Raw genomic sequence first — 14479 nt, 5'->3', positions numbered from 1 at the left:
ATTGCACTGAAATTCCTTTCAGCTAAATATGCAAGTTGGAAATGCTGCAATTCTTACAGAGTATAATGTGCAGAGTGAACAAATTACTCAATTATTTTGAGATGGTATCTTTATTTCACTTGGGTTCCCTCTTCATATCAACTGTGATTCTAAAGATGATTCCCCATGATTCCCATCCCTTGGTTATCCAAACACTATTCTAGGTACGGCAGTGTAGGGATGTTACAAAAGTAATTAAAGTCCCAAATCAACTGACTTTAAGGTATGGAGATTATATGGGTAGATCTGATCCAACAAGGTGAGCCCTATAAAAGCAGAGCTGGTGGCAAAAGCAGGAAGTGACCTCCAGCTGACAACTAGCAAGGAAGTGGGACCTCCTACCTTCAAGTATAAGACTTGGATTCTGTCAACAAGCTAAATGAGTATAGAAGCAGATTCTTCCCTAGAGCCCACAGGTAAGAGCCAGCTTGACTGACACATTAATTTCAGTCTTGTGAGGCCCTATGTGGATAACCGATATAAGCCCAGTTTCTGAATTCCACAGCCTTGGGTTAATAAACTAATGTTATTTTAAAAACAAGCCAAGTTTGTGATTTATTTATTAGGCAGCAACAGAACACTAACATTAACAACTTCCTCTTAACTTAATAAGATTTTGGTTTAATTTCTCATGAAAATATTTTAATATCAATATGTACTACAAAACTATCAATTTGTATTTATAGGGTAGTTAGCTTGGGGGGGGATATACAAAAGTCAGAGTAGATGCAGGACAAACTTTTACTGAGTTGGGACTCTCTCAGGTGCAGTGAGACATCTAGACACAGCAACTCTACTGTGGCAATAAAAGCACTCTCATAAAATGTTTAGCAAATCTCAAGAGGAAGGAATTGGAACCCAAGCACCTCTGGAGACCTCAGCTGTACCTCATGAATTTAATATAACTGGGCTACAGTGGGCCCCAATCTCTTTCAACCCAAAATTCCAAATTCTTGGGAGAAAAATATCTGATCAGTGCAGTATGGGTCCAGCCGGCTATGGCCTGAGAGGGAGTTAGGAAGTAGAAATGCCCTTGCTATCAGGAAAGACAAGTCTGGCCATGGAACTGGGAGAACTTCCAGGGAGGACAAACTCTCCTGAACGGGGCAGCTCTAGACATGTCTACCACACTCATGTTATGGGAGTCCAGAACTAACCTGAGTTATGTTTACCAGTATCGGGCTACTTTTAAAAATTCTCATACCATATGTATGTATGTATGGCTCCATTTTCTCTCCAAACATTGACTCTGCATTTTATTCTTTACACTTATGGGTTTTTTGCCCCCCTGTAATGAATATACAGCACTTGTAATGAGAGAGAAACACCTTTCCCCACTCTACTGACTTCTATGAAAAGAGTTTTCTCCCAAATAATTCTTTTTTCTGTTAATCATTTCATCTCAGGAAAGGATGAGTCATCTGAACAGTAAATTTGAGAAGAATAAATGGGGAGAGCTCAACTCAGCCCTGGGGTTTTCACAAAGAACTCCAAGGTCTCTATTTACTCCATGCCACCCTAGTCGCTGCTGCCTAGGGCAGGGTGAGTGGTGATCTAATTCTGGAGTTCAGTTAGCAAACCCATTTAGTTTGCACACAAACACACAGCTTCCAGCTAGGCCTTTATCACTATACGGTTGATTTTTAGGACTCTGATGCAATTCCTTTGAGTTATTTCTCAATGTTCAGACAAAAGCAAGAAAATGGGGGTTATTTATTGGACTCCCTTCAAAGACTCCAGTCCAAACTCATTTTTAAAATCCTTTTACATGGGTGCCCGGGTGGCTCAGTTGGTTGGGCAACTGTCTTCAGCTCAGGTCATGATCCCAGAGTCCCAGGATCAAGTTCCAATCAGACTCCCAGCTCAGTGAGGACTCTGCTTCTCCCTCTAACCCTCTCCACTCTCATGCACGCTCGCTCGCTCTCGCTCTCTCTCTCTGAAATAAATAAATAAATAAATAAATAAATAAATAAAATCTTAAAAAAAATCCTTTTACATCCATTTTTAAAGGAGAAAATAGGTGAAATTCCCTTAATTACCATTATTTTTTCTTTTTCATTTAATTTTACCTTTCTTGCTATATTCAGCTCTGTAATTCATTAATTCATTACCTGCTTTATTTTCATAATCTGATAGTAAAATCTGAACCCTTACTGAACTTAAAGTTGGGAAAAAACCAGGGGCACCTAGGTGGCTCAGTTGGTTGGGTGTCTCTTGATTTAGGCTCAGGTCAAAATCTTGGGATGGTGGGATAGAGGCCTGCATTGGCTTTACTGAGCACAGAGTCTGCTTGGGATTCTCTTTTTCTCTCCCTCTGCCCCTTACACAGCTTGCTCTCTAACTAAATAAAATCTTTTAAAACACACACACACACACACACACCTGGGAAAATCTTAAGGTAATCTAATCTGTGTATTCACAGCAGAGAGTTTAAGACCATGGGGCAAAACCAAGTCTCAGTACCCAGATTTCTTGTCTCCAGTGTTCTTTTACATATACTGTGACACTTAAGTACAATTCTAATTTTACTTCTGTAATATTTCTGCCAGCTTTTCTATGATAGTCATTTACCCATCAACTAATTCCACCCACGTGTTTGCCATGTTCCTCCTGCATGACAGATTGTGAACTCTGACAGTTTCTCTTTGGCTCCTGCTGATAGCAACTTTATCTTAAGCTATAACTGGGCGGTCCTGCTTTTCTTGTATGCTTGGTCATGGCAGACTAGTTTGTGCTCCAGTAAACTTGTCTTTCATAGAAACAGGTTGCAGAATTTTGTTTTTATAAACTGTTAACCATCACTATAACTTTTTATTTTGGAAAAATTAATGAGTCTATTTGTATAAACATTAGAAATGACGCATTTATGCTACACTCAGTCACCTTGTAGATTTACTGTTATTGCTTCTTTTTCTTCTTTTAACAGATGTAAAATCCTGTAGTTTATTTTTGTATGTTTGTTTTGTGTGTAGTTCACTTTAAATCACAAGGCAATCTATCTCAGCTGCCTATTTTTCTTCCTTTAAAAAAAACATTTTAATCCTGTTTTCCTCATTTTTATTTCCTATCATGTATTACATATTATATCTTCTTTTTATTTCAAGATTCACAGAAGTGATATATAGACACTTACTAAAATAGAGAGTAAAGAGGAGAACTTCTCTTTTATTCTCCCCCAAATACCACACCCCTCCGTGGGGATAAGTACCAGTAGCAGTTTAATATATATCCTTCCACAACTCTTCCAGTATCTGCAACTTGCTTTTTTCCTAGGAATTTTTCCGAATCTAAAAACATCGACATATTTTAATAATTATTCTCATTATTTTCACCTTATGAACTATGAAATTAAACTCTGGACTGAATTTACAGTGCCTTCCTTTGCTCACTCTCTTTCCCACTTCATTCTACTTGTGTAAGATCTGAATTATCTTATGAAATTCCAAATGGACACCCTGCAATCCATATCAGGCTCTCAAACCATGCTGCCCAGTGCAGTGGCCACTACCCACATGTCCCTATTGAAATTTAAACTAAAAATAAATAAAACTTAGAACTCAGTTCCTTGGGGCATCTGGTTGGCTCAGTTGGTTAAGCATCTGACTCTTGATCTCACCCTAGGTCTTGATCTCAGGGTTGAGAGTAAAAGCTCCATGCTGGAGCCTCCTTCACACACAAAAAAACAAAACAACTCAGTTTCAGTCCCACCAGCCCCATTTCAAGGACTCAACAGCCACTTGTGACTAGCAGCTCCTGTCTCAAACTGTACAGATTCAGAACGCTATCACTGCAGAATGTTCTACTAGACAATGCTCATCTAAATGCTTGGTTAATTTTATTTACCTAGGAGTTAAATACCCTTTGATAAGGTTCTTTCAAGGTTTCATTACTTTTTGTAGGTATTTCAAAATGTCTCCATCTGTAGGAAAATGCAAGATTATCTAGACACCTAACGCTTTCTCCTAATTTCATGTGGATTTTTTTTATTCTTCAAAGTCTAAAGTCCTAGGCTGTCTTACTACTACATTTTAAGATGTCTTTTCTGCCAGAAATTGCTTATCTTTGGGGTGCCTGGGTGGTTCAGTGGGTTAAGTCTCTGCCTTCAGCTCAGGTCATGATCTCAGGGTCCTGGAATCGAGCCCTGCATCAGGCTCTCTGCTCAGCAGGGAGTCTGCTTCCCTGCTCTCTCTCTACCTGCCTCTGCCTACTTGTGATCTCTGTCAAATAAATGAATAAAATCTTAAAAAAAAAAAAGAAAAAGAAAAGAAATTGCTTATCTATGAGTTTAGAAATTTAACAAATATGTGCCCAAGAAGTGAAAGGATTTTTTTTCCTTGAAAAACAGCTTCAGTGTGGAACTCCATATACTCTCAATAGCCATACTAAGTTGGTCCTTCAGTTCAGAAAGTTTTCTAGTATTTTTTATGATTGTTTATGAGTTATATGTTCTAACCTTTTCTACTGCTGGTACCCTTACTTTTGGACAAGCTGTACAGCCAAAATCCATCTTCTAGATATGTTAGTTCTATTACATTATTATTAGTCTGTAGAATTTCATCACTTTCCCATATATTCATTTTTCTGTTGTTCAGATAGTCATTCACACATTAGCTAATCCACCAACACCACAGTATCTCTGAACCATTTGGCACTACATATTTTGTAATGTTCTTTTCTACATTTCAAATGGTGAACTCTGAACACTCCCAACAGCTGCTCTGTAATCTATTTAATTTTGGACTATAACTGGGAATTTTTACCTTTTCTTTTTCTTTATCACCTATTTATCTGCACTATGGCCTCCTTCCTGCCTTGTACTGATACCATCAATATTTTCATTTCAATAAAAAAAAAATTTCTGCCCACTCCTTTCTTTTTTTTTTGCCCACTCCTTTCTATAGCCATTAGCTGTCTTACCTGTTTGAATGCTGTCTCAATTTTCTTCTATTTGCTTAAGTTATCTAACAGTAAGGGCTGTGTGGGTGGGCTCTGTTTCCCCAGGCTCCCTCTTCCTTTCTAATGTTGTGACACTTATCAATTACACCAAGTTCTATTTTACCTCTGGTTTTCATACTGTTTCTGAAGGTGGCTTGTCTGAGGTTTGTTGTCCTTTCTGTTTGTGTTGGATATCCCCCTATGCTCTGCTACCTCTCCAAAAGCCTCTTTTAGAGGTCTGTTTTCTTAAAATAAGTCTTATACTAAAGGTAATCTAAAATGTTCATATAGCTTTTGTTTCAAAATTTCCTTTTTAAGACTATTATTACTGGGAAGTTAGCATGTTTTCACAAGGAAGGAAAATATTACAGAAGGTAGTCATGTCCCCAGTCAAGTACACAAAAGTAAACTTGACCAAGATGTGCCTGAAGCATGTTATTGTATTAATAATGAACTTAACCTTTGTAGTATCTCTATACAAAAAAAATCATCTAGTATTTGAGGTAAACAGAAAGAAAAACTGGCAGGGAGACAAGAGGGGAGCCCCCTCCTTCTTAAGGACACTGCATGTTCTTAACATTTTGTTGTATTTTAGAGAAATACTTAGAATCAGCTTCCTGAATATGTCATTACAGTGAAGAAAGTTGTGAGGTGAGGAAAAATGAGTGAAACCAGATTATAGTGACAGGGCTTGGAAAGTGGTAGTAGGGTAAGAAGATCCAACAAAAGCTGCCTACTCTCCCTGACTGCCTCTCCAGAACCAGTTCTGCCACTGCAGACCCACTTTCCTAGACCAACTCTAGGAAAAGATTGCAAAGAAGCCTGGGTGTTTCCCCCTTTCTTTTCATAGGTGAGGGGGTTCTAAATGATAGAAGATCTGGAAGAGGATGGGAAGGAAAGAGAATCCCTGTGGTCCCATATGCATTCCCAGCTGGACTTTGGTCAGTTACGTGGTATATATAGTGATGTACATATGTTGAAGATGATCTGTATCAGTCTTGACAATTAATGTCTTTGCTGAGCAGTCCTTAAACCACTGAATCACACTGCCACTCACTGAGGCTTCTCTAATCATAAGTATTTAAAGTGTCTTTGCTATAATTACAGTTTTATGCTAACTAAATCCAGATTCTCTCAGAAATAATTTTCTTTTTCTTTGAAGATTTATTCATTTTAGAGAGATAGCAAGCGAGTGGGGGTTGGAGGAGAGGCAGAATGAGAGGGAGAGGGAAGGAAAGAATCTCAAGTAAACTCCCCACTGAGCATTGAGTCTGATGTAGGGCTCAATCCCTGACCCTGAGATCATGATCTGAGCCAAGATCAAGAGTCGAACTTTCAACTGACTGAGCCACCCAGGTGCCCTCTCAGAAATAATTTTAAAATGTCATAATACATCATCAATCTACTAAATTTTAATCCTTTTTTCTTTTAAAGATTTTAATTATTTGTCAAAGACAGAGAGAGAGAGTGAAAGAGAGAGAGCACATGCAGCGAGAGCAGCCAGCAGGGGGAGAAGCAGACTCCCCACCAAGCAAGAAGCCTGATGTGGAACTGGATCTCAGGACCCTAGGATCACAACTTGAGCTGAAGGCAGACGCTTATCCGGCTGAGCCATTTAGGCATCCCTACTAAATTATAATCTTTAACTCAACTCTAATAAAGCTAGAAAGATAATTTTTCCTTATCAGTAAATATCACAGATTTTAAAAAATGAAGAAAACTTATCCACAGCTGGAGATGAATTTTTTTAAAAACTGAGTTGTAGGAGCACCTGGGTGGTTCATTAGGTTAAGTGTCTGTCTCTGGCTCAGGTCATGGTCCCAGCATCCTAGGATTGAGCCCCACAGTCAGGCTCCCTGCTCAGCAGGAAGCCTGCTTCTCCCTCTCCCACTCCCCCTGCTTGTGTTCCCTCTCTCGCTATCTCTCTTTCTATGTCAAATAAATAAATAAAATCTTAAAAAAAAAAAAGTTGTAATTTAGATACCACTAAATTCACCCATTTGAAGTGTACAGTTCAGTGGTTTTTAGTATGTCTGCAAGGTTGTGCAATCATCACCACTAATTCCAGAATACTATCATTACCTTAAGAAATCCTGTACCCATTAGCAGTCACTCCCCATTCTCTCCACCCCACAGTTCCTGGCAACCACTAATCTACTTTCTGTCTCTATGGATTTGCCTCTCTAGACAGTCACATAAACAGAATCATATGGTGTGTAGTGCTTTGTATCTGGCTTCTTTCACATAGCACAATGTTTTCAAGAGTCAACCGTGTCATAACATGTATCAGTAATTCATTAACTTTATGGTATGGAAATTTGTTCATCTATGAATAATATTTTAAAAATCTATTTTTTGCTACCTATGTTAATTAGCTCTCAGGATTACCCAAGATTCAACTCAAGACACACCATATGTATTCACACATTCACCTCTTGGCTTACAAGATTATCAGTATATTTTATTTTCTGTCAATTTAGAAATCATTTTGTACATTATGGTGTTGGTTGTATTGTGTTTCAGTACTTTGATAAATATTTATTGGGCTTTCTTTTTTTTTAAAGATTTTATTTATTTATTTGACAGAGAGAGATCACAAGTAGGCAGAGAGGCAGGCAGAGAGAGAGACAGAGGAGGAAGCAGGCTCCCTGCTGAGCAGAGAGCCCGATGTGGGACTCGATCCCAGGACCCTGAGATCATGACCTGAGCCGAAGGCAGTGGTTTAACCCACTGAGCCACCCAGGCGCCCCTTATTGGGCTTTCTAACTAGCACTGCTTTTTCTAGAAATTACCCCTTTCCTCCAACTTCTATATGGTTAATGTGATCTTGTTCCTGTCTACCAGGTCCAGGAATGAGACCCTGATTCAAGATAGACAAATTAGGACTTTCACTGGGAAAGCGGAATTGGGTGTAGGATTCCACTTCCAACTAGCTGATCTCTTCACTGCAAGAGTAAATCTCAGGAGTTTTTGGCTACTACCATTTTTTGCCATATAGACTAAGAAACCAAGAAAACCAGTATGCAAGAAGAATCAGAGACAAAGAGAGAATAGCAGAGATAAGAGATGGAGCAGGAATCCCTGAGTTCCTGGCAGGCTGCATCCCTATCCTTGGATTCCATGGGATAGCCTATAAACTTATCCTAAGTTCCCTTACCATTTAAGTTGGTTAAAGAGGTTTCAGTAAGCTCCAGCCAACAGCCCTAGTATAATCATCTACCCAATAAAATTTTAAGGTCTTTAGCAGTAAGGGCTCAACCTCCATAGCACACATTACAACAGTTCAAATGCATACTTAATCAAATCATCACCTATGGAGTACCTTGCAAAATTATCTATAAAATGCACTCAAGACATTCTCCAATGAGTATGTAAAAAAAAATTAGGATTGGTGTCTTTTCATAAAAATGCTATATTATTTTATCACTGACTCAATATATCTTCGCACCCATTTTGCAAAACATTAATTTCCTCAGAAGTGAAATCATCTATTTTATTGTACTACTCCATCCCATTTGCTCTTGCCTGATATTTAAATCTTTTGAAAAGCATAGTGTTACATTTTCCTTAGAAAATTGGAAGCTTCTCACAAACAACAAGTAATCTCTATTCGCTTTTTAAGGAAACTCCCACAAAACCTACTAACAAATAATCTTCAGGGGCAGCTGGGTGGCTCAGTCCGTTGTGTCTGACTTTGGCTCTGGTCATGATCTCAGGGTCCTGGAATCAAGCTCCTACTTGGGCTCTGCACACAGCAGGGAGTCTGCTTGTCTCTCTCCCTGTCCCTTTCCCCCAGCTCATGTCCTCATGCTCTCTCTCAAATAAATAAAATATTTAAAAAAATTCAGCATACAGAAATACAAGTAAGTAACCTCATTTATAGTGGTGTGCATGTACAATGATGTGATGTGCGTGCGTGTGCACACACACACACACACAATATTACTCAGCCATAAAAAAGAAAGAGCTTGCCATCCAAAACCACATGGATGATTCTAGAGAGTATTATGCTAAGTGACATAAGTCAGAGAAAGACAAGTACCATATGATTTCATTCATATGTGGGATTTAAGAAACCAAACAAAGAAAAAAAAAAAAAGACAAATCAAAAAATACACTTTTATCTTTAGAGAACAAACCAGCGGTTACCAGAGGGAAGGTGGGTGGGGGATGAGTGAAATAAATGATGGGGATTAAGAGCACACTTACCATGATAAGCACTAAGTACTATACAAAATTGTTGAATTATTATATTGTACACCTCAAACTAATGCAACACTGTATGTTAACTATATTAGAATTATAATTTAAAATAAGGCAAAAAAGATAAAAATCAAAGATATAGAATGTTGGGAAATAAAAAAAAAAACCCAACAGACTCTTAAATACAAAAACAAACTGGTGGTGGCAGGAGATAAGTGAACAGATAGAGGAGATTAAGAGTCCACCTATCTCGATGAGCTCTGAGTAATGTATAGAACTGCTGAATCATATTTCACACCTGAAACTATTAATACTGTATGTTAATTATTTTTCAGTTAAAAAATTTACAACGATATGGGACGCCTGGGTGGCTCAGTTGGTTGGACGACTGCCTTCGGCTCAGGGCGTGATCCTGGAGTCCCAGGATCGAGTCCCACATCAGGCTCCCAGCTCCATGGGGAGTCTGCTTTGCTCTCTGACCTCCTCCCCTCTCATCCTCTCTCTCACTGTCTCTCTCTCTCAAATAAATAAATAAAATCTTCTGCCTATTTTTAAAAAAAAAAAAAATTTACAACGATATCAAGCATACAGAGGTATAAATGAATGACCTCCCTGGAATCATTCTCTCCTTTTCTCCTCCAGCAAACAGGATATATTGTCAAACATGAATCATTCCCAGAAGGATAACTAATCTGTAATACAACGACACCGTGCACATGTAATTATTACTATAGAGGGTTCAGAGGCAAGAAACGTTCCTTCTCTGACAACTCAGGAGACACAGTTTCCTAAGTCTGCTCTCTTGCCCCAGGTTGAGGAGCCTGCTGCTGTAACTGAAACTGCAAACTTAATTTCCCGCTCTTCCTGGGAGTCCTCACTTCATTTTGTGAAGTTCTTTTCCCAAAATCAAATCCAGGATTTGTCACCTAATTGGTTCTCAGTGGGGATAACAGAGATAAAACCAAAAATCCAAAATGTTTTCTTAAATCCCTGTTAAAAATTCTATAGGGATAAATGGACTAATCCTTCAAAGTGTTAAGATTTGGTTCCTGAGTGGATTTTGTAAAACACATTAACGTCACTACCTTCTCTAAGACATACTGAAATTTTAAAAATTATACTTCCAATACTACAAAGGCTTACAGAGATAGAACCCCTTTAAATTACTGAAGAATTCCAATCGAGTACAACTGTGTACCGTGTCAAGCACTGGGGCAGTTTCTCATGGCCTTCGCCCCAAAGCTTCTCTGTAGCTGAAGAGAATTGTCTTGGCCAAAGCTCTGAGAGGCAAAATACTATTTACTTACTACTGGCCCCTTTCAAAAAAAAAAAAATTTTTAACTCTAAGTTTAACAAATGGCCCACACAAGGACTTGCTGAAGTTCCCTGAGACTCAAACTGTTAGGAAGAGATTTTGGAAACCTACTTTAACCTAATTATTTCACAAATGAGAAGAAGGGGTAGACAAGAGATAAATGACTTACTCAAATTCACAGAACTGATCAAACCAGCAGAATTAGAGTATGGGTCCTCGATTCACAGCTGGAAGCTCACTTCCCCCTACCATCTGTCTAAAATGTATAAAATGGACAGTTTTGAAACCTCGGCTTTCTGAGAGAAAAACCAAAAACAGGGAAAACTACAACTTTCTGTTTCAAACGTGAAGCTGAGAGATTAAAGTGTTACATGTCAATTGCTGGAGGTAAAAGGTAATATCCATCCAAATGTTGTGATGGGCTTGCCCTGGAGGCTAAGGGAAATGAAACCAAACACCAGATTTTTGCTGCAACCTGAAGGTTTTTTGTTTTGTTCTTATCATTTTTTACCATTATGAACTATAGTAACTATTGATTCTGTGTGCCCAAAGCTACCACAATCCTCCTTTTCCATTAACAAAGCCTATAGTCCCTTGACCAGAAGGATGGGCACATGTCCTAGACCGGGCTAATCAACAATTTCACGTCACAGGTCTAAGTAAGGCCATAAAGAACCCTTTCCTAGAACTGTGATACAGATGCGGAGAAAAATAATTCCTCCCACTTTCCTATCATATGGAGAAGGCAGTCTGCAGCAGGAGAGGTTAAGACCAACATTCAAAGAGAAACAGACATGAACGGAGATGAGAGATGTAAAGAGTCTGGCAACGTCAAATCCTTGGGTCTCATTCCTGAATTGGTTCCTCTGAGTCAGTAAGTTAACCCTTTATCTTTATCAACTATAAAGCCAGTAAATTCCTTTTTCAGTTCAAAATACTCTGAATTGAATTTCTGTCACTTGCAACTCAAAAATGCTAACATATACTGACCCCAGGAGACAGAACTAGATATGCTACTCTTAAAACAGGGAAACTAATGAATGTTTATTTAAGAAAAACGTTTTGATGCATTTAGTCAGGCTCTACTGTTTCTTGTACCTACCAAGTCTGACATCCTACACTCACCAGCTTCCCTGTTTCCATTATAACCTGGTTGCTGAAAGTATGTGACTTTGCTAACACTTTCCTAGGATTTCCCTAGAATTTAAAAAAAAAAAAAAATCCTATTATATGCTTGTTTCATTGATTTTCAAAAGAAGCTGAATGTAAGATATATTCTAGGTAATATAGCTTAAATGAGATTTTACCTCGTCTAGACTGTCAAAAAGATAATCTAGTCATCAACATTATAGTATGCCATGTGGAAAGTTTTCAAATTTTTAACAACAGACACCAATGAGAATAACAAATCTCAGCACCTACCTCTAGTAAGGCTCCAGTTTGGAAGAATTTCAAAGGCTTTTCAATGGAATAATAAAGGCTATGATAGCTACCCTTAGCCAGGTATGCTCTGACGAGACCAACTGCTATAACCAGCCACCTATGAGAAAGAGGAAAAATAGCAATCAGGATATTTTAAAAAAAAAAAAAAAAAGTAGGTCAATAGGACTGGGGGTAATAGAAAGTTTGTTGACAACACATACTGTTAAAGGTGACCTCAAGAATCAGTAACCCAGATTTATCGACTATGGCCCTCAAATGCCAAGATGGAATGCACAGAAATGTTGCACCAGCAGCACCCAAGCAAGAGTGCTCAGCAAAAGCAGAGTGGCACCTCACCCATCTGGAGCTCAGCTTTTTGGCAAACTTGCCTGTTGAGAACAAGGCCAAAATGAAGAGAATAAGCTAAATTGGTCCTTGAGCAGCTAAATTAAGTGCCAGAAAGTCTAAGACAAGAGAAAAAAGCTGTTAAAGGAAAATTTTAAATGGCCTGTGCAAAGACTCTGTAATAATAATAGGGTGGAGGAAAGATGTTTTAAACTGTTTTCACAAGATTCTCACAGAAACATACCCATACCTACTCTTTCAAAATTGCGAATGAGATAAGAATAAAAGGGGCGCCTGGGTGGCTCAGTCATTAAGTGTCTGCCTTTGGCTCAGGTCATGATGCCAGGGTCCTGGGATGGAGCCCCGCATTTGGCTCCCTGCTTGGCGGGAAGCCTGCATCTCCTTCTCCCACTCCCCCTGCTTGTGTTCCTGTTCTCACTCTCTCTCTCTGTCAAGTAAATAAATAAAATCTTTAAAAGCAAAAAAAGAAAAAAGTAAAAATAAAAGGTTGGTTAAAAAAAAAAAAAAAGATTTTCTTAGCTGAATTTCCCAAAATCAATTCAGTAAAAAAAAGGGCCAGATCAATACAAAATACAAAACAGGGGAACACTTAAGCATATCACTGTGAATGTTACATTTCTGTTCTGTCCTTCTCAAAATGAATTTCTCCAGTCCTGTAATTTTAAGTACCATAGTGCAACAAATGGACCTTTATTATTAAGGTTTGTCTCCATAAAAGCAGTAACAGATTTACCTAAACAAATGTACAATCCTAACTAGGCAATGGGTTACATGGTCTATGTTATTTTCAGAAACTATCATACAAAGATATCAAATAAGAATTTGCAAAAGAAATGAAATCCTTAATGGTACTGTCCCAGGACTAGCAACCTACAAAAAAAAAAAAAAAAAAAAAGACTACTTTCTCTCAAAATCCCAATTTCTTTTCTTGGCTTAAAACACCACTCCCCATCCTCCATCACCCAGGAATAAAGGCTTCTTTCCTTCTTCCCCAGTGTACCTTAAAATCTCTCTCCAGCCCAATGCTCTCCTTAATGGCCTTGCCTACAAAAATTTACATATAAATACAAATACTAACTCCTGAGAGGTTCTTTTAAAAATCACTCTCTGTGGGCGCCTGGGTGGCTCAGTGGGTTAAGCCGCTGCCTTCGGCTCAGGTCATGATCTCAGGGTCCTGGGATCGAGTCCCACATCGGGCTCTCTGCTCGGCAGGGAGCCTGCTTCCCTCTCTCTCTCTCTCTGCCTGCCTCTCCGTCTACTTGTGATCTCTCTCTGTCAAATAAATAAATAAAATCTTAAAAAAAAAAAAAAAAAAAAAAAAAAAAATCACTCTCTGACCATTTATGCAATAAAGAAAACTTGCATCTGTATTATTTCTCCACTGGACTGGGAATCAAGGGAAATAGTTTTTAGATCTAGATCTATTACTAGCAAGTCAAGAAAGTCACAACCTCTCTGAACCTAGGTTTCAACACCAGCCATTTCTAAAGAAGCAATCAAGTCTACAATGCTCCCTATATAACTGTGTGAAAAATGCAAGGTGCTGAAATGCTAATCTGACATTAGCATTTGTGTTAAAAAGGGCGTGTGTCTATGTGTGTGTACAGATTTGCTTTCATCAGCATCTGGAGGAATCACAAAATTAGCACCTCCTGGGAGAGGGATCTGGGTGGAAGGGAAGGGTGAGAGGGAGTTTCACTGTATGCTCTTGGGTATATTTTTGAATTATGCACCTGCCAATGTAGTACCCATTTTAAAAATAAATAAAACTAGATGTTCACCCTACAATTCTTTAAACTTTTCTGCATCTTTGAAAATTTTCACAATAAAATGTTAGCCAAAAGCTTTTACAAATGCTGACTGGCTCAGTCGGTACACCAAGCGACTACTGATCTCTGGGTTGTATGTTCGAGCCCCACATTAGGTGTAGAGATTACTTAAAAATAAAATATCAAAAAGAAAAACATAACAAATTGATCCTGTGATCTCCACACCAAAACTAAGGCATCAAATAACTGGAGGAACCCTGGAGATCACCTAATCCAAACTCTTTAGTTTTACGGATGAAAAACTGAGGACAAGAAAAGCAAAGTGATTTATCCAAGGTCACACAGATAGCGTCAGAACTAGAATGAAAAACCTGCTGTGACAAGGGATGGGCTAAAATGGAGAAAAGAGGAGGTAAAACCTGTTTAAAGC

At 38.5% G+C, this 14479-nt stretch overlaps 1 protein-coding gene across 1 annotated transcript in view; it reads right to left on the bottom strand.

The window, feature by feature from the left end:
- The window catches only part of HACD2 (3-hydroxyacyl-CoA dehydratase 2), a 120989-nt gene that overhangs the window by 105713 nt on the left and 797 nt on the right, over window positions 1-14479 (bottom strand). The window contains exon 2 of the mRNA XM_044252197.1: window positions 11915-12032. Coding sequence (XP_044108132.1) covers window positions 11915-12032 — 118 coding nt within the window. The remainder of the gene's footprint in view (window positions 1-11914; window positions 12033-14479) is intronic.

This window comes from Neovison vison, chromosome 6 (assembly GCF_020171115.1).
Source record: "Neovison vison isolate M4711 chromosome 6, ASM_NN_V1, whole genome shotgun sequence".
Lineage (NCBI taxonomy): Eukaryota > Metazoa > Chordata > Mammalia > Carnivora > Mustelidae > Neogale > Neogale vison.
This window is presented reverse-complemented; position numbering and strand designations above follow the sequence as displayed.